Here is a 25487-nt window from a genome sequence, read left to right on the forward strand (position 1 = left end):
TATAGAATAAAGACAATTTTGAGACAACTGGAAAATGAATGTGGACTGGATATTAAATGATATAAGGAATTACTTTTAATTTTGCCAGAAGTGATAATAATATAGTGAGAAAATGTGCTTTTTAAAAGAAATACACAGAAATATTTGGTGTAAAGTAGCATACTATCAGGATTTGCTTTAAAAATAGTAGAGGAAAAAAGATAAAGCCAATGTATGTAAATAATTATTTTATCTAGAGACTAGAAATACTATTCTCTCTACTTTGATGCTTGAAAAACTTCAATAAAATAATAATAAATATTAAATTTTTAATTATAATAAAAGATTATATAAACAGGAATATTGTTGACTATACAAAGATTAAGTTCATACCCAAACAAAAACTTTAATATAGCACAATGGCCAACTCTTGGACCATAATGAACCAAAATTTCACAAAATAATCCTAAAGTTTATTAGCACCTTCATTAATTTTAAGTTAATTTAAAAATTAATTAGCTCTCCTATTCTTCCAAAAGCAAAAGTGCAATAGCATTAGTAAAAATTTGGGGAACAACTAAGTTTTGATGATTCAAATTAACATTAACAAATATTATTTGTTTTTTAACAATACATCAGGTCATCTATTGTATCACTATTCCAATCCATGCTTCTCAAATTGTCAATTTCACATGTCAATTTGGTAGAATCCATCAAGATATATGACTTAGAGTAAGAGTGAACTTAGCTTTTAGAGGTCTGAAGACAAAGGTAAAATATAATGATGAAAAAATTTTAAACAAAATGGACAATATACCTTTTTAAAAATAACTAAGACTGAGCCATAAAGACAACTTTTAAACACTATCTTCAAATACATCTTAAATTATCATATACCATTTGTGAAGTGTCCAAAGAAATTATTGTTCTTGTCTCATCTGCAGGACACATGAGGCCATATGAAACACTTGTTCCTCCTGCCAAAATAGGAAACAACAACTATGCTTAAATATTTTACTTTTAGCTACATTTCTAGGGTAAATCCCTAAGACAAAGTATACAGATAGGTCCTCTAGGAAATAAAACCTATTTCTACTTTGCAAAATGTAATTTGCAAATGCTAACACACTATAAGCAAACTCACCTTAATTTTATGGTGCATGCCAAAATGAAGAAATATTATGGAGCTGAAAGTAATGGGATATGGCTCCATCCCCCGGGCACACTCAAGTGAAGCCCCTAGCATTTTGTGGAACTCCAAAAACATGATTAGAAAAGTTCTAAGCTAATGATTACTGTGGAGAGATAGCGTAAAAGAAAAAATACGCATCCTATACAACTAGAGACACCATTATCTCCTTTCTGCCATATTTATGAGATTCACTTATCATTTAAAATATTATCTTATACTCCCATGCAAAAAGGCTTTAATAAATTAGAATATAAAGTTAAAACTGCCCAGATTATATGATATTCAAAAACAAATTTATATGTTCTTTGGGGAAAAAGTGATTTTTAATATAGAATAATTAATATATAGAAGAATTTAAACAATGTACTCCTACTTAACATTTGTTGTCAAAGGAAAAATGCTTTCTTGATAACAATACGGAACAATACGGTGTTCTCAGTTCTTAACCAGATCTGTACCATCATATAGCAGAATAAAGTTTGAATTGGTACTTTCATATCTTTTGGACAGAATATAAGTGGAAGTCACCTTGATGCAAGTACAGGGGGTATTGATCTACACGGTGAAACAATGTTAAGAACATGTCTGTGATTAGTAACCACTATTTCTTGTCAAAGTCATTTGAAATCAGAAAAATATTTCATTAAAAGTGGCAGTGTAATGCCTTTTTTGCATGAATTCAACGATAAGTATCAGCTGAAGAAGGTATCTGGAACTTCTGATTTGCAGAGGTCCCATTTCCATTCCATCAATGCCAATTCAGTCAGTGAAGGCAATTTCCTTTGGCTTGTGTAAGCTGTTAAAATGATGTGGTTGGTGAATGATCAAGAGAGATTAAATTTATCTTAAAATGTAAAATAATGTTAGTTTTCAGTATTAAAAGATATTACTGATTTGGTTATCACTATCCTAGTTGCATATCCCTTCTTCTCAAAGATTTATGTTGGGTATAGTTAGCCTTTGAAAAATAATATTCTCTCTATTAAGATAAAGGTTAGAAAGTAATTACTAAAGCAGGAACATTTTCTTATTTAGGCAGTAAGTCACAGCTTCAATTAGGATCCACATGGGAAAGAAGCCATGAACTAAGGGTAAATCATGTCTCAAACAGTTTAGGTAGATCTACTCAGAACAGAAATAGACCAGCATAACCAATAAACACCATAAACCAATTTTTCAAGATAACCATTTCATAATTATAAGAATGTTTTCAGTGGGATGGCACAAATATTTAAAATAGAACAAATTTACATCACATTAAAATTCAAAACACACAATACCTACCACCAATTGGTATGATACAAAGGTTATATTTGCACGCTAGATTCACAATCTTAACTACATCATCATGACACGCTGTTGAAAAAAGGGAAAATAAATTAATCACAAGGACATGAACAAAATCTGGGTAACCCTGCAAAACAAGGGTCTATAGAGTTCTTTAGTGTCTAAACTTTTCCTTCATTTATTCACTCACTAACACATTAAATCACTATATTTTTAAAAAAACTGTTTTTTATCTTTTTTTTCATTTTTAAATAATTTTACACTTACAAAAAAGTTGCAAAAATGGTACAAAGATTTCCTTCACCCAGTAGCTGCAAATACTAACATCTTATATAACTATAAAAACTATAAAAACCAAGCAATTGACACTGATAAAATACTATTAACTAATCAAGAGACCTTATTCAAAATTTGCCAGCTGTTCCACTAATGTCCTCTTTTCTGGACCAGGATCACACACTGCATTTTAGTTGTCACATCTCCTTAGTCTTCTTTACTCTGAAATAGTTCCTCAGTCTACTTTGACCTTGACACTTTTGAAGAGCACTGGTCAGTTATTTCATATAATGTCCCTCAATTTGGGTTTGCTTATTTCCTTAGGATTAAATTCAGTTTATACATTTTGGCAGGAATTCCACAGAAGTGATGCTGTGCCTTTCTCAGTGCATTGTATCTGGAGGCGCATGATGTAGATAAGTCTCATTGCTGGTAATGTTAACTCTCATCATTTAGTAATACAGTACAGTGGTCCCTCAGTATCCACAGGGGATAGGTTCCAGGACCCCTACAGACACCAAAATCTGGGAAGCTCAGGTCCCTTAAAGAAAATGACATACATACAGAGTGAAGTAAGTCAGAAAGAGAAAAACAAATACCGTATGCTAACACATATATATGGAATCTAAGGGAAAAAAAATGGTCATGAAGAACCTAGGGGCAAGATGGGAATAAAGACACAGACCTACTAGAGAATGGACTTGAGGATATGAGGAGGGGGAAGGGTAAGCTGTGACAAAGTGAGAGAGTGGCATGGACATATATACACTACCAAATGTAAAACAGATAGCTAGTGGGAAGCAGCTGCATAGCACAGGGAGATCAGCTCGGTGCTTTGTGTCCACCTAGAGGGGTGGGATAGGGAGGGTGGGAGGGAGAGAGACGCAAGAAGGAAGAGATATGGGAACATATGTATAACTGATTCACTTTGTTATAAAGCAGAAATTAACATACCATTGTAAGCAATTATACTCCAATAAAGATGTTAAAAAAAAAAAGAAAATGACATAGTATTTGCACATAACCTACAGCACATCCTTCTGTATACTTTAAATCATCTCTAGATTACTTATAATACCTAATACAATGTAAATGCTATGCAAATAGTTGTAAATACAATGTAAATGCTATATAGTTACTGGCATGTTGCCTTTATGTAATTTTTTTCCCAAATACTTTTGAACAGCATTGGTTGAACCTACAGATGCAGAACCCTTGGATCAGAAGGGCCAACTGTTAGGTTTCTCCATATAAAAACACTATAGGGCTTCCCTGGTGGCGCAGTGGTTAAGAATCCACCTGCCAGTGCAGGGGACAGGGGTTTGAGCCCTGGTCCGGGAATATCCCACATGCCGCAGAGCAACTGAGCTTGCCTGCCACAACTACTGAGCCTGCGCTCTAGAAACCACAAGCCACAACTACTGAGCCCGCGTGCCACGACTGCTGAAGCCCACGCGCCTAGAGCCCATGCTCTGCAACAAGAGAAGCCACGACAATGAGAAGCCCGTGCATCACAACAAAGAGTAGCCCCCGCGTGCCGCAACTAGATGAAGCCTGCGCACAGCAACAAAGACCCAAAACGGCCAAAAATAAAAACAAGTAAATAAATAAATTTATTTTAAAAAACTATAATTAATAAATATCTCGTGAGGAAATACTTTGATTACATAAATGTTTCATACTTTTGCCCACTAATTTTTGCATCCATTGATGATTATTTATTGTTCTTTAAACAAAACTTTAAACATTATACATGATATACTGCATACAAACTCCTTTCTACTGTACACACCAAAGGGTACTTTTCAGTGTAAAAGTAAAGTAAGTATTAAAAATCTGAAGGCAGAAGATTTTAAACACCAAGCAAGAGGTGCTAAGACTCAATATGACTAGCAAAAGGGAATTAAGGAGGGGAACAACATGGCAAAGAGAGTGTTTTAGAAAGATCAATCTCCTGATAAATTATGGGATGGCATGGAGGAAAAAGAGATTTGAAGCAAGGAAACCATGCAAAAATTGAGTATCACTTGCTTAGGACCTGAAAGGGAAATAAGGATACAAATGAAAATATATAAATTAATATCCATTTATGAAAGTAAAAATACTGTTCTATAAAAGTTATGATTATCATTTCCCAGGTTTTCTTAAAGCTAGGAATATGTCATTTGCATCATTCCAAATTTAATAAAAATCCATTTTTAGGCTTTCAGATTAAGCCTATAAAGCTTACTATCTGTGGTAAAAATTTTCAATAAATGGAATACTAGTTCATTAATAATAAAATACCCAAAGATGTCTGTTAAAAACCTTTAACAAGGCAAAACTATTTCAAGGATTGTCACCAAATCGGAAGCTTTCCTTTACAATGTTATTTGACACAGCACTCCCTCATCCCACCACCCACCCTATTTATTCTCTATCTTTTTACTGTGCCTTGTTTTTCTTTATAACATTTACCACCCTTTGCTACATTAAATATTTGTTTATTGTTCCATCTCCTCCCGCCCCCACTTAATTGTATAGCACCTAAGAATAGGGATTTGTGTTTTGTTCAGTGTCTTATCTTCAATACCTAGAACAGTACTTAGCACATATTTTCACAGACCTAAAGTTTTGATATTTAGACTGCTGAAAATAATGCAGAAATTGAATAAGTGAAGTACTTCTAAAGGAGACTTTATTTTTATAAGTATACTTACCACAGACAACATACAATGTATAAGTAACTAACTACTTGTCCAAACTAAATGAAAGGTAGAAATAGCTACACTGTGTACAGGTCACAATGGTGACAATTCCTGGTTTAAGTATGACTCCAAATCAGGAAAGTTACATATATTACAAGTTCTTACTCTTAGATAAGCCCTAGACATCATATTAAAGCAACACGTAGAATTCAGACTCCAATTACAGACAGACTTAAAGACATCCACAACGATAGACTTCCTAGGTATGTGTACATATGTATATATACAGATATGGTGTGTAGCTATTTAAACTGTAAGATGAGAAAGCCACCTCCACTCTATGGAATACCACATTGTCTCAAATTGCCATATTGTCTCAAAACTTACCCTCATGCAAAGAAAAACCTGAACTTTATTACCAAAAGGAAATTTACATTAAAGTTAAATAAAGGCCTCAGGGAACTGACAACCTGTTGGGAAACAAACTATTTCCAAGAAGTTCTTATACTGGAAGATTCAACAGAACAAAATTTTAGACTTGATTTGGGCACCAATACACTATTCAGATAGATTGTTTTCTCCCTATATATGTCACCCTCCTTCCTATCCCCAAATTCAAGTAGGATTTTTCCCTCAGATATTCCCTGCAAAGGAAAAGGATCACATCTAAGAACTGAGAGTCCATGAATGAGGCAATTTTTTGAAAAATAAAACACTCTATATAATCCTTTTATGGAATCTGAAGAGAAAAAAGGATTGGAAGATCAATAGAACTTCTTAAAAGGTAATTATAGACGGTAAGGAGCAGTATACCTGTATTCTGCTTTAAAGTTTCTGCTACAAAACGTGGATATAAAAACCATATATATAAATATAGTGCCTAAGCATCAGCAAGAGCAAAACAATAACAGAAAGCTCATCCATCCTCCATCTCAAGCCAAATCCCTAAATGAAATTAATTTCTCAAAATTTAATTATTTATATCAAAGACAATATCCATATTAAACAACTTGTTCATCAAGTTGTTATTCATCTTATTCATCATTTGAATACCATATTTTTTAGCCCACAAGTTAACATCAACAAACTACTATTATTGGTTGCAGTAATCAGTTACGTTAAGAGTTTCTATACATCTAAATATATAATTGACTGATAATAATTTCATTAAGCTTTCAAATTAGCCCAAAATACATTTTTCTACTGACCTCACAAAAGGATATGTACATACTAAATGAAGACTTAATCATCAACAAAATTAATCATTAAAACCAACCATTCAGGATGATCATATTAAGAATGATGTGACCTTTAGAAAACTCTAAAAATATAGTGATCTATATTTTTTATAGTTCATATGTTTAAAAGTACGTCTCTCCAATACTAAATTTACTTAAAATTTAACAATACTTAATTAATAATACAAAGAAAAACAAGAACTTACTTGGCCATAAAACTATATCAGGAATTCGCTGAAACATTCCTTCCCTGAGCAAAAATATCTCATGAAGACAATGACCTATTTTGAGGTTTAAAAAAGAAAATGCAAAAACATCTTAAATTATAGGAAATTTACAAATTAAAAATAAATAGCACTTATATAAAGTTGCTTACCATGAGCTCTAAATACTCGATCATCTGCTTCTTGTGAATATGAAATATTAACTTCTTTAAGGTCATGAAGAAAATCTTCATTTACAATAGAAGGAGGTGTATCACTAGGATTTAAGGATGCCTAGAAAATAAAATTGGTTTTCTCTGACTTATTTTTAGAAAATAAAATTTGAATACCTATGTTACAGAGAGTGACTACAAAATGTAAATTTTTACATCCAAATTAGGACAGAGGCATAGGAAAATAACAAATAATACATATGGAAACCAACTCTGTGACAGTAACCAATTACAAATGCTCTGGTTAATCACATTCTGTAACATAAGTTATAAAAGCCTATGTTTTCTCTTTTGCTTCTATGGCCTTCCTTTTCATTATTTCTAAAGATTACAATTAAGGGGACTGCCCTGGCGGTCCAGTGGTTAAGAATCCCTGCTTCCACCGCAGGCGGCCAGGGTTCCATCCCAGGTCAGGGAACTAAGATCCCACATGCCGTGCGGCATGGTCAAAAAATAAATAAATAAAATAAAATAAAAATAAAGATTACAATTAAGAACAAGGAAGATAGCAAAGTCTCAAATCTTCGATTTTAGACTAGGGACACTGGGGGAAAGATAGTTAACTTTTGCATTAACTACATTTTCACCTGTAGATAAAATTTATCATTTCCTTTTATTATTTTTAAATGATCAGCAAAAAGCCTCCCAATAAGTAATAAACCCATTTTTACAGGAGTGCTTTAAAACTCACAACATAATCATAAACTTGATACTTAATTTCAACTAACAGGTAACTTGAAAAGTAAATCTTCAACTTTAAAGCTATGTGACATTGGGCAAGTCACCCAAGTTCTGCAAGCCTTGCCTTCTTCATCTGTTAAATGAGATTATCACCATCATACAGATACCATCATACAGATTACTATTTTGTCAAGTTATTGAAAACTGAAAGGGCTCAAAACAGAAAAAAGAAGTGCATGTAAAACTGGTGAAATTTCTGAATATGGTATATAGATTGCATCAGTGTCAAAAAAGTAATCACAAATAGTCAAAAAAGGAAATAGAAGAGATCTTTAAAGAAAAGTTAAAAGAATTTGGTTTGAGAGGGATAGAAATTAGCTGTTTAGCCTAATTTAATACTAGAATAAAATGTAACTGTGGATTTATAAATAAACCAAACAAGCACCCACTGAATACCTACAGTCTTTAATAATATATTGGATATAGTGGATAATACAGTGTAAGCCATAGTCCCTCCACTTATGCAAGTTATACTCAGTTAGAAGGACGCAGAATACCATGCCATAGCGAATAATACTAATAAATAATAAAGATTATATAAAGAAATGTTAACTATTTCATTAGTTTAATACGTATATAGTCTAAAGGATTCTAACCACCCCCGTCAGAAAAGTGATACCACATGAGCAAACTAAAATTCTCTATCACTCACATCTTAATCAAACTTTTACTTCACTTTTTTCAATCTTCAAATATTCTAAATGTTTTGTTAATAAATGTAACATTATATTTTTATTTTAAATTATTCTATATTAATTCTAGATTACTGTCAGTTCATTACAAAACCTAAAAATAACAGCAACTTATATTTTTGTAACAAAGTTCTCTCACAGAATTCATTCATTTGAACTTCACTTGTGAAACACAGGACAGACAGTTACAACTCTGAGGCTCAGAGAGGATTACAGATTTGCCAGATAAATCTCAGATAAATGCTGAGATTAGGCTCTATATCTGTGATGCTAAAAAAATTTTTTTTAAAAAATCACCCCTAGAAAGCCTAACAAGGCTAATATGACTAGTAAACTTCTTAACAAAAAAAATAACAAATATATTAAATAACTATAACAAATTACTAAGATAAGTCTAATTAATTTGGGATTAAACACACACACACTCAGTTAAGAATATTATTAATCATTCTTATTTGCTTACTTTAGAGGTAGTTTTATGCTCCAGACTTACTCCAAGGGTATTTTGGATCCACTCTTTAAAAGTTGGCAAAACCATGCCACTAAGAGGATACCTAAGGTACAAAGAATGTAAAACGTTAGAGTAAAGTATCTTCACTTAAGTTCAAATCTTAGATTCTATTTCTAGTAATGGTCAAGTTGTTCCTATCGAACCAACCCTCCCACATATAATGATAAGCTCTGGACAAAAACAAAACAAACAAAACCCAACTATTTGAGGGCAGTATAGATAGCCCCAAACCAGGCAAAAATAGGTGGTAAGGGAGTAAGAAGAAAACAGCCCTATATGAGTTTCCAGTTTTGTTTTATTTTTTAAACAGGCTTTAGCCTGAGGGAAAGCCCCAGCTAGTACCACAGAAAGAAAGAAGAATGCAGAAAACCTACAGTCTTCCTGGCTGAAAGAAAAAGAGGACAGTGTTCACAGTGAACACAGCATCTGGGAAGAGTACAGAAAAACCACACAAATCCAGGAGTCAGTCAGAGGGACCTATGTATAAACTCTGTCCAAATGTCTGGCTGATCTTGAATTACACATGTATGGAGCAGACACACTAAGCAGCCCAGCTAAGCTTAAAAGAATGGAACAGATTATTCAGCTGCTCACCACCAAAGAAGGAAACTTGAGATGAGTCAAGTTAATTGCTTGGTTTAAAAAAAAAAAAAAAGCCTCTTCAGAAGAATGTAACAGAATCCAGAGTTTCTACAACATATCATCAACAATGTCCAAGATACATTTCAAAATTACCAGACATAAACAAACAAGAAAGTGTGATCCATAATCAAGAGAAAAGGCAATCAATAAGAACCCCAAGATGGGGCTTCCCTGGTGGCACAGTGGTTGAGAGTCCGCCTGCTGATGTAGGGGACATGGGTTTGTGCCCCAGTCTGGGAGGATCCCACATGCCGCGGAGCGGCTGGGCCCGTAAGCCATGGCCACTGAGCCTGTGCGTCCAGAGCCTGTGCTCCGCAACGGGAGAGGCCACAACAGTGAGAGGCCCACATACCACAAAAAATAAATAAATAAATAAGGTTAAATAAGTAATAAATAAGTCTGTGCTCTTAAATACTATATGATGCTGCCTCTAGTCTGATTCTTTCCTTACCATCATTCCAAGTGAGATCATTATTCTAAAATTCTTTATTAATGAATATTTATAAAATCACGGTAGCTATATTCGGTAATTTTTTTCACTATGATGTTCTTGCAACTTCTCTACTTCCCTCTCCCTGCCATGATGACAGAACAGCCAAATAAAACTATACTATATTATGGCTGTTTTATCTTTGTTTAATTTTATAAATATTTTATTTACAAAACATTGAAGTATAACATGCATACAAAAAGTAAGTGTATAGCTGAATGAATTTTTACAAAGTAAACCTCCCATGTAATCAGCATGCAGATCCAGAAATAGAACATTACCAGCACCCCAGAAATATCCCCCTCCTTGCCCCTTTCCAGGCATTATCACCTTTCCCCACACCAAAGGAACAACTGTCTTGTTAACTTTATATAAATGAAATCATATAAAATGTACTTTTTGTGTCTGCTTTCTTTTGTTCAATATTATATTTGTGAGAGTCATCTATGTTTGTGTACGTAGTTGCAGTTCATTCATTTCCATGGCTTAATTCCGCTGTGTGAGTATAGCATAATTACTTTATCCATTGTATTGGTGACAGAAAATAGAGTTGTTTACAGTTTTTGGTATGTGTAGGGACGTTCTTGAACTTGTTTTCTGAAGATCACATATCACATGTTTCAGATAGCTATATAACTAGGGTGGAGCTCCTAGGCCACAGTCTATGCATATGTTTAGCTTTAGGAGGTGCTGGCAGATAGCTTTCCAAGATGTTAACCAGCAATGTATAAAGAGTTCTACTTGTTCCACATCCTCTCCATACCTGGTATTGTAGTTATTTTCATTATGAGACATTCTATTGGTAATCTCTTGACAATATTAATTTGAATTTCACTGATTACTCAAGAAATTGGACTTCTATTCATATATCTATTGTCCATTTAGATATCCTGTTTTCAATGCCAGTTCATTTTTACTCATTTATTATTATTATGTTTTTATTGATGTATAAGAATTCTCTATATATTCTGAAATCAAGGATGTATGTATTAAATATTTTCTCTCACTCTGTGATTTGTCTTTTCACTCTCTTAAAGGAGTCTTTTTTTTTTTTTTTTTTGCGGTACACGGGCCTCTCACTGTTGTGGCCTCTCCCGTTGCGGAGCACGGGCTCCAGACGCGCAGGCTCAGCGGCCATGGCTCACTAGGGCCCAGCCGCTCCGCGGCATGTGGGATCTTCCTGGACCGGGGCACGAACCCGCATCCCCTGCATCGGCAGGCTGACTCTCAACCACTGCGCCACCAGGGAAGCCCTTAAAGGAGTCGTTTGATGAAAAGAAGTTCTATATTTTAATGCTGATTCACTTTTTCCTTATATTAATGCTTTTAGTTCTCTGCTTTTTGCCTACCTCAAATTCAGAAAGACATTCTGTATATTCTTCTAGCAATTTTATAGTTTTAGCTTATGTATTTACGTCTATAACCTATCTGGAATTGATCTCTGTATTTGGTATGAAGTAAGGTCAGAAGTAATTTTTTTCCAAGATGGCCATTTAAGTCCTCAAAGCTATTTTTATTTTTGTGTTTAATGGAGAAAAGTGTGTGTTTAAATGAAGAAAAGAAGAGATACTCTAGTAGTCACTATCTATTCCAGATCAAAGAACAATTAAACCAATACCGAAAACAAACCAGAATAGACTATATATTGATCTTAACATCTATGTTGTACAAGTTATTCAAAATGTTCAAGGGACTTCCCTGGCGGCCCAGTGGTTAAGAATCTGCCTGCCAATTCAGGGGACACAGGTTCGAGCCCTGGTCCGGGAAGATCCCACATGTTGCGGAGCAACTAAGCTTGTGCGCCACAATTATTGAGCCTGTGCTCTGGAGCCCATGAGCCACAACTACTGAGCCCACGTGCCACAGGTACTGAAGCCTGCGCACCTAGAACCCGTGCTCCGCAACGAGAAGCCACCACAATGAGAAGCCCGCACACCTCAACAAAGAGTAGCCCCCACTCGCCACAACTACAGAAAGCCCATGAACAGTAACGAAGACCCAACACAGCCAAAATAAAATAAAATAAAATAAAATAAAATGTTCAAAGTGTAATGCTTTTGCTCAAGATTATTTCCCACTCATTTCATCAGAGCTTGAATAACTGCAAAAGCTTTTAGCAACTAGCCTCAGAAGTTTACTTTGACTTCACAAAGATAGCCAAAGGGGGGGGGGCGGGAATCAGTGTGTAATATATAAATTCTGTACTGAAATTAAATATATGTTTATAATACAGAATTCAATATTAAAGGAGCCAGTGGTGTGCCCTATCCAAAGGAATTTTTAATTGGAAGTGACAAAAACCACTCATTTTGTCATGTAATTTTAAGTTACACGGCATTGGCTGAAAGGATGTCACCTCTTATGATGACTTCATATTATGTAACAAAAATATCATCTAAAATTCTCAAATAAATCTTTACATAAAGGTTAGCAAAACAAAAATAATAGTGGAATGAAAAAAATAAACAAGTATGTTTTATTCAACGAGTTCCTCTTTTTTATATTATAAAATCACAAGTGCTAACATTCAAACTGAAATGGAATATTTAAAGTATTATATAATAATACCTTTTTCATAAATTTAAAGAAATTGGAATGAAAGAAAGTATAAGACTCACAGCTAAAACAACTTAAGACATTCAGCATATAAAATTTTCTTCATCTTACCTGACAGTAAAAGTATAAATTCTGGGAAATTGGTTATAACACATATGCTACTACGTGTTATAATGTCCTACAAAAAGGCCAATTTGGAAATATTAGGTTTTAATCCTGGGCCCTTATATTTTAACCATACAATTACTTTGGGTCTCTGTCATATATAGGAGACTCTTAATATTCACGGAAGGATAATATTAGGACCTTTGTGAATCCCTTAATTCACAAGTAACATTACCCATAAAATAAAAAGGCAACCCCCCTTCAAGACACTTGAACCAAGAGATACAAGGTTGGTATTACTGTCATGTGCAAAAAACCTACATCCTACCATTAAGATAACTAGAATATACTTCTACATCTGAATGCACAATATTTCAGACTCTGAAGAAATATCTTATTTGGCAGAAACTTGGATTTAAGACTTTGCTCCATTATCTATAATTCCCGCATAAAACTTAACACAGTTCAAAAAGAGTTCCACGTAAGAATGAAAGCTTTTCAATTGCACTTTTTCTTGCACCTAATGCCCTGGGATTTGAAAAACAGTAAAAGAAGCTTGACTTAATAATCATAAAGCCTAGCATACTGCCAAGGGCCCCCAAAATCTCATAAAATATCATGAGGTAAAGGAGAAAACTCTGAAATCAAAAAAGTAAATGAATGGAAAAGAAACATAAAGTTAAAGGAATTAGAGGTATTTAACATAAGAAACAGCTTTGGAATGACTTGATTCTTACAGCAAAATAATTTGGATTTACATCCAGAACTATAAATAAGCATTTATTTAACACTCATAAGACTGTACTAAGCATTGCAGGACACACAGAATTGGTACTACAATATGACTCCTGTTCTTAAGAAACTTACAACCTCGTTTAGTCAAAGCTACAAAGACATTTAATTTGTATGGTGAACATATGGGCAGGAAACATGCAACTTCTACCAGAAAGCCAAATGCCCATACGAACTGTTGAAACAGGGTGACCACTGAATAGATCTTTACCACAACTGAAGACTGGTTTGAGAACTTTAAGAAATGGTTTTTGTTGTAAAATATAAGGTGAGGTCAATTTACCACCTTTTCTTAAGATCAAAGTAGACTATATTGTAGAAGATACAGAACCAGAGCAAACTTTCAAAACCAATGAAATCACTGTATAATGGAAAGAAAACTCTGTGGACATAAATACCCAAGAAGCAAGTGCACATCAGGATTTAAGGTGACTAAAGACAAGGTGACTCTCACTCTGGGGCAGTGCACAGAGGCAGCAAAATATTAGTAGATGCAACCATCTATTCTCAGTGAGTTCCACAATTGCTAACCAATTTAATAGCTTTTTATAGGAGGTAAAACTTTAAAAATTATGCCACTGAAAATACAAAGTACAACAAACCCAAACAAATTCTCTCTACCTAACCACTAACTTGTGCCTTGAAAACACCAACTAATGTATAATGCTTTTAAAGTCAAAGAATAATGACACTTTTCAAAATTTTTAATTTATAGAAATCTATATAGCATTAGCTCTGAAGTACTGCCTTCTGCTGCTTAAACCTAGGAGGACTCAATTCATCTATATCTAGGAGGAATAAGAATTGCAAGATTATAAACCTAGGGATTTATAAACTGACAAATTACAAGTCTGTTCAGAAAACAGACTGTGCTCAGGGAAAAACTTATGATTTTTCCCTGACATCTGTTAATAGCTTATAACTGCTTCTAATTTAACGGTTGGGTTTGAAATGCCAAAGTTACCCTCCCCAAAATATATACAGACAACCAACCACATTTACTCATAAAAATTTTCTACCTTTTCAATGTTCCGTGGATCAAAAATAGGGGAACCCCCCCATAAATTTTCACTGAGAGTCACTCTTAGTTTCTGGCACCTAAGGATTTCCCTTTCTTTCTTTCCAGCTCTGTTATTATTTCTTTCTTGTAGTATTTTATCCATGTTTTCTACCTGGTTATAGAGGGCAAAGGGTCTATATTTGTTCAGTCCACTACAATGCTGGAATAGAAAGTCTTTACAAAGAATTTCAAAAACTGGCCTTAAAATCTAATATTATTTATACAACATGGTGAATTCATATTGTTTTCTTGTACTCATCCTTTCTAGTCACAAATTCCATTTTCTCTTTTAGGAATATCACAACCTTCTTATGCTTCTGCCCTTCATGTTCCTCTGGAGCAATAGGAACTTTTGTCATAGGTTAACTTTTTACAATATGACTAACTCTACTGTACCGGTGTATAGAGTGTAGAAGGCTCCTGTAAAGTGCTTCCAGAGACTGGAAAGAGAATAAAATCAATACAATGGATGAGTATGGTACCTCATTAGCACAGTATAATAGAACGAGCACAAAAATGAAGCTTAAAACACTTGTTTTTTAATCACAATTTCCCACTGCACAGCTGACCTCAAGTAAGCTACTTAACCTCTCTCATCCTCAATCTCCTGATTATTTCTAACAACATATCACTACCCACTTAGGGTTATTTTAAGATAACTCAGTAGGAGCTCAGTAAGTAATAGCTATTATTATCTTAAATAATATTTCTAAATGTTTTCTGATAAAAAAAAATCAGAGAAATCTACTAATTCAATCATTAGCCCTAGGAAACTAGACTAGATATAGAGAAAGCTATGATCCAATTCAATTCAGTTTATTATCCTGTCTGTGGCAAGATAATGGTGCTTCTGGAAGCACCAAAATGAGAAGTGAATATTATTTAGTTATTTGGTTTCAGTTATTAAATAGTTTATGTATAACATATTTAATCCTAGAACATTTAAATTCCAATTCTGTGTTTGCAGAATTACCCTCTGGATAATGGATAATTCAGTAGGAAGCAAAGGTTACCCTTGCAGGCTCTGCCAGTCAGACGTACCCTTGTTCTCTTCCCCTCTCCCCCACTGGACTTGGACTCGGCAGTCAACAGTGCAAAGAAATGAGGCCTTTAAGAAATCCATTCTGGTTGTAGGGGCAGCAGCAGTAATCTTCCAAAGTCTAAAGTCAATGGAAAAATTCTCGAATTCTACTACAACCTGGATAAAAATCTCTCTCAAGACCACTGAATTCCCTTTGCTCTGAATTTATGCTCTCCAAACAATATATAAATTACAAATTTTATTTTCTACATATCTTAATATCAGGAAGGGCATTAACAAGTGTTCTACATCCTAAAAAAGAAATAATGTAATCATAAGTGAACACACTGGGGTTCTAATTTTCTTTTAGTATCTTATGAGTGTCACACATGTATCAGCCACCTACAATCTGATCCTCTCTGGGAAAATTGGCAAGCCAAGTGCCAGAACACCCAAAATAAGAGCCAGATTCTAAACCCATGGTATAAGGGTTCATACACTAAGGTATAAATAATTGTGACACTTCCTATGACTAATCATTCACTTCACACACATACACTGCTAACATAAACAAATCCATAGCCTACAGTACCCTACAGAAGACAGTAGGTATCTTATGCTTTCAATGGCACAGTGCACAAGTGCCTATTTGCCCCCTCACATAAAACAAAGATGCTATAACTTCAAGGTCCAGAGAGAGAGAAAGAGAGAAACGAAGACAGTATCTAAGAAGAGAGAAAGTTGGTTTTCTAAGTTCAGAAGATTCACTTTTTCCCCCCTGAAGATTCTGTAAAGCCAATCTCTACATGACAAGTTTCTACTGTATTAGACATTATTCTATTTAAAACATAAAACACTCAATGTTTAAAACACTGGTAAATTTAATTTTAATTAGAAATTCCTTCTACCTGAATTACACAATTTCTCAACTAAGCCTCCACCAACATGCTGTCCAGTCACACTAAAGAATGGGAATGAGAATGCAGATAATTATTTTTCCTATTAAAAAGCAAATGTAAATTGTACACCTTCACACCTTCATTAAAATTAGTTACTAATTACCATTCCTGAGGTTTTTTTTCAGGTACGAAGTACGTTTAAGTTAAAAACAAAAATGGAATGGTTATGTTGTAAAGAAAAAGAATTTCTCCAAAGAAAACTTTTCTTGCTGGTATTTCAGTATACTGATATACCATATACTTGTTTTAAAAACAAGTATATTAATGCCCAATAGATATGAAGTCAAAGTGAAATACTGGAACAGATTCATGATATACCTAATCCAATTTTTACCTAGTCTCAATTTTTAATTTATTTTTAGAGCCACATTTAAAAATTTTGTATTTGTACTCACTGTCCTTCCAAGTTATATCAAAATTCAATAGACAAACCCAAAACACCAGCTTCAGCAGGATCAGTGTTACTTAAAATCAATTAAGAACTCATTTTACAATTCTGTCTACATCTGGAACAGTAACAATACAAATATTCTTTAGAATTCGTATCAACATTATTACCAAAAATATTTCAGAATGTGAAAGTTACCACACAAATGACTGCTCTCTTCATCACTTCTTCTCTAATATACCTCAGAAAACTAATTTTAAAAATACTATTTATATTCACAAGGACCTTCCATAATGTTCACCTTCCATAATAACCCAACCAAAATTATACTTCCAGTCTTAAACAAAGAGTTACTTTGAACAAGCCAATGTCATGCGGATTAGATAGTGGGTAACTGCAAACCTTTTTGGATCCTATTCAAACTAACTATAGAATGATATTATTTAGACAGAGAAATGTGAATGTGAATAATCAGATATAAAATTTCTGTTATTTGGGGGAGTATGATAATAGTATTATATGATTGGTTATATTAGGTCCTTATTTTTTAAGGGATACATATATAAATATTTAGAAGTGACATGACAATGTCAGAATTTGATACATAACAGAAAAAGAAAAGCAATTATGGCAAAATGTTAATAACTTTTAAATCAAGGGGGGAGTCATTCTATTATTCTATTTTTTATGTATGTCTATTATTTAACATTATATTTACGTTTAAGATTTTTCAGAGAAAGAGAAATAAAAGGAATAAAACAAAGAAAAAAAGTTACCTTTTCCCAGTCAACTCAACTTGTCCTTTCTTATTGAAGAAGAACCTGGAATCATTATATCCCCATCCATTCCATTTCATAACTTCTTGCCTAATAAGCAGAAAAATACACATAAATGAGATCTATACTAAACATCTCAAAACTGAACACTGTATCATTGACTATTAACTTTCACAATCATTTAACAGAAGACCTTATTCCACTAATATTATGTTGCTTTAAATAAAATGAATATATATTAAAATGTCTATACATTAATATTTCTAAATATAGAATCACTCTGATGAGCAGCACCTGCTTCACAAAGGGCTACAACCACTAAATTTAATGCATTCAAAGGAAAAAGGAAGAAGAAGGAGAAAAATATTCTTAGAGTACAAACATGCTTCATTTTGCATGTTACTGAGTTTATATTATATGACAGCCTAAAATATTTTGCAACTAAAATAAAATTCACTGAACAGTAAAGCAGAAACTAACACACCATTGTAAAGCAATTATACCCCAATAAAGATGTTTAAAAAAAAAAATTATACCCCAATAAAGATGTTTAAAAAATAAATAAATAAATAAATAAATAAAACTGGAAAAAAAATTCACTTAACAGGAAACAAGTTTTTTCATATATTAGAAAAATCGCAATTATTAATCTTCCACTAGAATGAAAAAGACCAATTTACAAAGTAGGTTCACTAGCATTGACACTACCAGTAGCAGGCACTTTCAATAAAGTAGATTAAAAATCTGAACACTGGGTTTACAAACATTCTAAATCCTTTAACTTCCATGTAAATGCCAACAACTACCTTGATCTACGTATTAACATTAACATAACAGTTAATGACCATACCAGTTTTCAATGTTCCAAAACAATGTTATCTTTAATTTCCAAAATGCCAGTATTTCATAGTTTTAAAAATCGTTTTCATCAAAATCAATCACTCACTCATTCAATTTTACATATTACAAAAGAATTAGATTGGTTTGGACGCATGCAGAACACAATAAGCAACCACACCGAACTACTGTGTCAGCATTTAATACATACTTTAGCATGGTGCCCTAGTATACTTGGGCCACTGAAATAAACTGATGGTGAATCTTCTTACTGCAAATTCAATGACTGTAGTTTATGATGAAAATACTTGAAAATACATCATAAAGAAGAACTCTGTAACTATGTGTGCTGATGAATGTTAACTAGACTTATTATGGTGAAAAATTCACAATATACACAAATTAGAATCACTAAGCTGTACACCTAAAACTAGTATAATGTTACACGTCAATTTTACCTCAATTTTTTAACGAAATTTCAAAATAAACAAAGATGTACTATTAAAAAGTGTTCCAGGGATTCCCTGGTGGCAGAGTGGTTAAAAATCCACCTGCCAGGGCTTCCCTGGTGGCGCAGCAGTTGAGAGTCCGCCTGCTGATGCAGGGGACACGGGTTCATGCCCGGGTCCGGGAAGATCCCACATGCCACGGAGCAACTAAGTCCGTGCGCCAAAACTACTGAGCCTGTGCTCTAGAGCCTGTGAGCCACAACTACTGAGCCCACGTGCCACAACTACTGAAGCCCTCATGCCTAGAGCCAGAGTTCAGCAAGAGAAGCCACCACAGTGAGAAGCCCACGCACCGCAATGAAGAGTAGTCCCTGCTCGCCTCAACCAGAGAAAGCCCACGTGCAGCAACGAAGACCCAACACAGCCAAAGAAACAACTGAATAAATAAAAAATAAAAAGTGTTCTAATTCTCCATAATTCTCAAGGAAGAAAATGACTACTGACCAGCAAGCAAATTTTTTATTACAACCATAAATCTTCTTCCAGTTCAAGGGCTTTTCAAACAAGTAGAACACTAACACGATACAAATGAACCAAATACAGTCATTAATTATGTAATGAAATACCCATCTATACATAAAATTAAAAAGAAACTAGGAATGCTCTCTTTAAAATTAGAGTTTGCTAACAATAAAAACTATATTTCCTGTACAAAAACATATTGTTCAAATACATCTTGATCGATCGATTGATCTATTTATTTATTTATTGCCGCATTGGGTCTTTGTTGCTGCGTGTGGGCTTTCTCTAGTTGTGGTGAGCGGGGGCTACTCTTCGTTGCAGTGCACAGGCTTCTCACTGCGGTGGCTTCTCTTTTTGTGCAGCACGGGCTCTAGGGCGTGCAGGCTTCAGTATTTGTGACGCACGGGCAGAGTAGTTGTGGCACACGGGCTTAGTTGCTCTGCCGCATGTAGGATCTTCCCCGACCAGGGATTGAACTCGTAACCCCTGCATTGGCAGGCAGATTCTAAACAACTGAGCCACCAGGGAAGCCCTCAAAAACATCTTAAAGAGTAACAAATCCAGAGATTAGATTTGTAGATGAGCCTGTTATAAGCTATCAGTCAATATTTTCTTCTTATTTCACAATTCTACCTCACTATAGAGGGAGGTTTTGAAAGACAGCTTTTGGAAAAAATCTCTACAGAAAAATCTCATGACTAATGACATGCCACTAATCCACTTGTTTTATTTTTTTTCCCACATCTTTATTGGAGTATAATTGAATTACAATGCTGTGTTACTTGCTGCTGTATAACAAAGTGAATCAGCTATATATATACATATATCCCCATATCTCCTCCCTCTTGTGTCTCTGTACTCCCTACTCCCTATCCCACCCCTTTAGCTGGACACAAAGCACTGAGCTGATCTTCCTTTGCTATGCGGCTGCTTCCCACTAGCTACCTATTTTACATTTGGTAGTGTATATATGTCAATGCTACTATCTCACTTCTTCCCAGCTAACCCTTCCCTCTCCCCGTGTCCTCAAGTCCATTCTCTATGTCTGTGTCTTTAATCCTGTCCTGCCCCTAGGTTCATTAGAACCTTTATTTTTTTTTAGATTCCATATATATGTGTTAGCATATGGTATGTTTTTCTCTTTCTCACTTACTTCACTCAGTATGACAGACTCTAGGCCCATCCACCTCACTACAAATAACTCAGTTTCGTTTCTTTTTATAGCTGAGTAATACTCCATTGTATATATGTGCCACATCTTCTTTATCCATTCATCTGTAGATGGGACACTTAGGTTGCATCCATGTCCTGGCTATTGTAAATGGAGCTGCAATGAACATTGTGGTACATGACTCTTTTTGAATTATGGTTTTCTCAAGGTATATGCCCAGTAATGGGATTGCTGGGTCGTATGGTAGTTCTATTTTTAGTTTTTTAAGGAACCTCCATACTGCTCTCCATAGTGGCTGTATCAATTTACATTCCCACCAACAGTGCAACAGGGTTCCCTTTTCTCAACACCCTCTCCAGCATTCACTGTTTGCAGATTTTTTGATGATGGCCATTCTGACTGGTGTGAGGTGATACATTATTGTACTTTTGATTTACATTTCTCTAATGATTAGTGATGTTGAGCATCCTTTCATGTGTTTGTTGGCCATCTGTATATGTTCTTTGGAAAAATGTCTATTTAGGTCTTCTGCCCATTTTTGGATTGGGTTGTTTGTTTTATTGATATTGAGCTGCATGAGCTGCTTGTATATTTTGGAGATTAATCCTTTGTCAGTTGCTTCATTTGCAAATATTTTCTCCCATTCTGAGGGTTTTCTTTTGGTCTTGTTTATGATTTCCTTTGCTGTGCAAAAGTTTTTAAGCTTCATTAAATCCCATTTGTTTATTTTTGTTTTTATTTCCATTTCTCTAGGAGGTGGGTCAAAAAGGATCTTGCTGTGATTTATGTCATAGAGTGTTCTGCCTATGTTTTCCTCTAAGAGTTTTATAGTCTCTGGCCTTACATTTAGGTCTTTAATCCATTTTGAGATTATTTTTGTGTATGGTGTTAGGCAGTGTTCTAACTTCATTCTTTTACATGCAGCTGTCCAGTTTCCCCAGCACCACTTACGGAAGAGGCTGTCTGTTCTCCATTGTATACTGGAGACACAGTGGTTAAGAATCCGCCTGCCAATGCAGGGGATACGGGTTCGGGCCCTGGTCCAGGAAGATCCCACATGCCGCAGAGCAACTAAGTTCTACACCACAACTACTGACCCCTTGCTCTAGAGCCTGCAAGCCACAACTACTGAGCCCACACATCTCGAGCCCGTGCTCCACAACAAAGAGAAGCCACCACAATGAGAAGCCCGTGTACCACAACAAAGAGTAGCCCCCATTCGCCACAACTAGAAAAAGCCCACGCACAGCAACAAAGACCCAACACAGCCATAAATAAATCAATTAATTTAAAAAAACAAAAAAAAAGTATACACTGTGCCCATTGTATACTCTTACCTCCTTTATCAAAGATAAGGTGACCATATGTGCATGGGTTTATCTCTGGGCTTTCTCTCCTGTTCCATTGATCTATATTTCTGTATTTGTGCCAGTACCATACTGTCTGGATTACTGTAGATTTGTAGTATAGTCTGAAGTCAGGGAGCCTGATTCCTCTAGCTTTGTGTTTCTTTCTTGGGGTCTTTTGTGTTTACATACAAACTGTGAAAGTTTTTGTTCTACTTCTGTGAAAAATGCCACGGGTAGTTTGATAGGGATTGCACTGAATCTGTAGATTGCTTTGGGTAGTACAGTCATTTTCACAATGTTGATTCTTCCAATACAAGAACATGGTATATCTCTCCATCTGTTTATATCGTCATTAATTTCTTTCATTCGTGTCTTATAGTTTTCTGCATACAGGTCTTTTGTCTCCTTAGGTAGGTTTATTCCTAGGTATTTTATTCTTTTTGTTGTAATGGTAAATGGGAGTGTTTCCTTAATTTCTCTTTCAGATTTTTCAATCATTAGTGTATAGGAATGCAAGAGATTTCTGTGCATTAAATTTGTATCCTGCTACTTTACCAAGTTCATGATTAGCTCTAGTAGTTTTCTGGTAGCATCTTTGGGATTCTCTATGTACAGTGTCATGTCATCTGCAAACAGTGACAACTTTACTTCTTCTTTTCCAATTTGGATTCCTTTTATTTCTTTTTCTCCTATGACTGCTGTGGCTAAAACTTCCAAAACTATGTTGAATAATAGTGGTGAGAGTGGGCAACCTTGTCTTGTTCCTGATCTTAGTGGAAATGATTTCAGTTTTTCACCACTGAGAAAGACGTTGGCTGTGGGTTTGTCATATATGGCCTTTATTATGTTGAGGTGAGTTCCCTCTCTGCCTACTTTCTGGAGGGTCTTTATCATAAATGGGTGTTGAATTTTGTCAAAAGCTCTTTCTGCATCTATTGAGATGATCATATGGATTTTCTCCTGTAATTTGTTAATATGGTGTATCACATTGACTGATTTGCATATATTGAAGAATCCCTGCATTCCTGGGATAAATCCCACTTGATCATGATGTATGATCCTTTTAAATGCTGTTGGATTCTGTTTGCTAGTGTTTTGTTGAGGATTTTTGCATCTATGTTCATCAGTGATATTGGCCTGTAGTTTTCTTTCTTTGTGACATCTTTGTCTGGTTTTGGTATCAGGGTGACGGTGGCCTCGTAGAATGAATTTGGGAGTGTTCCTCCCTCTGCTATATTTTGGAAGAGTTTGAGAAGGATGGGTGTCAGCTCTTCTTTAAATATTTGATAGAACTCACCTGTGAAGCCATCTGGTCCTGGGGCTTTTTTTTTTTGGAAGATTTTTTATCACAGTATCTATTTCAGTGCTTCTGATTGGTCTGTTTATATTTTCTATTTTTTCCTGGTTCAGTCTCGGAAGGTTGTGCTTTTCTAAAGATTTGTCCATTTCTTCCACGTTCTCCATTTTATTGGCATATAGGTGCTTGTAGTAATCTCTCATGATCCTTTGTATTTCTGCAGTGTCTGTTGTTACTTCTCCTTTTTCATTTCTAATTCTATTGATTTGAGTCTTCTCCCTTTTTTTCTTGATGAGTCTGGCTAATGGTTTATCAATTTTGTTTATCTTCTCAAAGAACCAGCTTTTAGTTTTATTGATCTTTGCTATCATTGCCTTCATTTCTTTTTCATTTGTTTCTGCTCTGATCTTTATGATTTCTTTACTTCTGCTAACTTTGGGGGTTTTTTGTTCTTCTTTCTCTAATTGCTTTAGGTGTAAGGTTAGGTTGTTTATTTAAGATGTTTCCTGTTTCTTGAGGTAGGACTGTACTGCTATAAACTTCCCTCTTAGAACTGCTTTTGCTGCATCCCATAGTGTACTGTTTAGCCTCCATGTGTTTGTATTTTTTACAGATTTTTTCCTGTAATTGATATCTAGTCTCATAACGTTGCGGTCAGAAAAGATACTTGATACGATTTCAATTTTCTTAAATTTATCAAGGCTTCATTTGTGATCCAAGAAATGATCTATCCTGGAGAACGTTCCATGAGCACTCGAGAAGAAAGTGTATTCTGTTGTTTTTGGATGCAATGTCCTGTAAGTATCAATTAAGTCCATCTTGTTTAATGTGTCATTTAAAGCTTGTGTTTCCTTATTTTCATTTTGGATGATCTGTCCATTGGTGAAAGTGGGGTGTTAAAATCCCCTACTATGATTGTGTTACTGTCGATTTCCCCTTTTATGGCTGGTAGCATTTGCCTTATGTATTGAGGTGCTCCTATGTTGGGTGCATATTTACAATTGTTATATCTTCTTGTATTGATCCCTTCATCATTATGTAGTGTCCTTCTTTGTCTCTTGTTATAGTCTTTATTTTAAAGTCTATTTTGTCTGATATGAGAATTGCTACTCCAGCTTTTGATTTCCATTTGCATGGAATATCTTTTTCCATCCCCTCACTTTCAGTCTGTATGTGTCCCTAGGTCTGAAGTGGGTGTCTTGTAGGCAGCATATATATGGGTCTTGTTTTTGTATCTATTCAACCAGTCCATGTCTTTTGGTTGGAGCGTTTAATCCATTTACATTTAAGGTAATTATCCATATGTATGTTCCTGTTACCATTTTGTTAATTGTTTTGAGTTTGTTATTGAAGGTCTTTTCCTTCTCTTGTGTTTCCCACTTAGAGAAGTTCCTTTAGCATTTGTGTAAAGCTGGTTTGGTGGTGCTGGATTCTCTTAGCTTTTGCTTTTCTGTAAAGGTTTTAATTTCTCCATCGAATCTGAATGAGATCCTTGCTGGGTAGAGTAATCTTGGTTGTAGGTTTTTCCCTTTCATCACTTTAAATATGTCCTGCCACTCCCTTCTGGCTTGCAGAGTTTCTCCTGAAAGATCAGCTGTTAACCTTGGGGACTCCCTTGTATGTTATTTGTTGCTTTTCCCTTGCTGCTTTTAATATTTTTCCTTTGTGTTTTTGTTTTTTGTTTTTTGCGGTACGCGGGCCTCTCACTGTTGTGGCCTCTCCCGTTGTGGAGCACAGCCTCCGGACATGCAAGCTCAGCGGCCATGGCTCATGGGCGCAGCCGCTCCGCTGCATGTGGGATCTTCCCGGACTGGGGCATGAACCCGTGTCCCCTGCATCAGCAGGCGGACTCTCAACCACTGCGCCACCAGGGAAGCCCTCCTTTGTGTTTAATTTTTGATAGTTTGATTAATATGTGTCTTGGCATGTTTCTCCTTGGATTTATCCTGTATGGGACTCTGCACTTCCTGGACTTGATTGACTATTTCCTTTACTATATTAGGGAAGTTTTCAACTATAATCTTTTCAAATATT

At 35.0% G+C, this 25487-nt stretch overlaps 1 protein-coding gene across 1 annotated transcript in view; it reads right to left on the reverse strand.

Annotated features, from left to right (window-relative positions):
* The window catches only part of AGPS (alkylglycerone phosphate synthase), a 137637-nt gene that overhangs the window by 83784 nt on the left and 28366 nt on the right, over positions 1-25487 (reverse strand). Inside the window, exons 2-7 of the mRNA XM_082658479.1 lie at positions 17829-17918; positions 8992-9082; positions 7036-7156; positions 6866-6940; positions 2456-2527; positions 877-956 (exon numbers count right to left, since the gene is read on the reverse strand). Of these exons, the coding sequence (XP_082514605.1) occupies positions 877-956; positions 2456-2527; positions 6866-6940; positions 7036-7156; positions 8992-9082; positions 17829-17918 (529 nt within the window). The remainder of the gene's footprint in view (positions 1-876; positions 957-2455; positions 2528-6865; positions 6941-7035; positions 7157-8991; positions 9083-17828; positions 17919-25487) is intronic.

Source organism: Grampus griseus (assembly GCF_964374135.1).
Source record: "Grampus griseus genome assembly, chromosome: 7".
NCBI classification, from domain to species: Eukaryota; Metazoa; Chordata; class Mammalia; order Artiodactyla; family Delphinidae; genus Grampus; species Grampus griseus.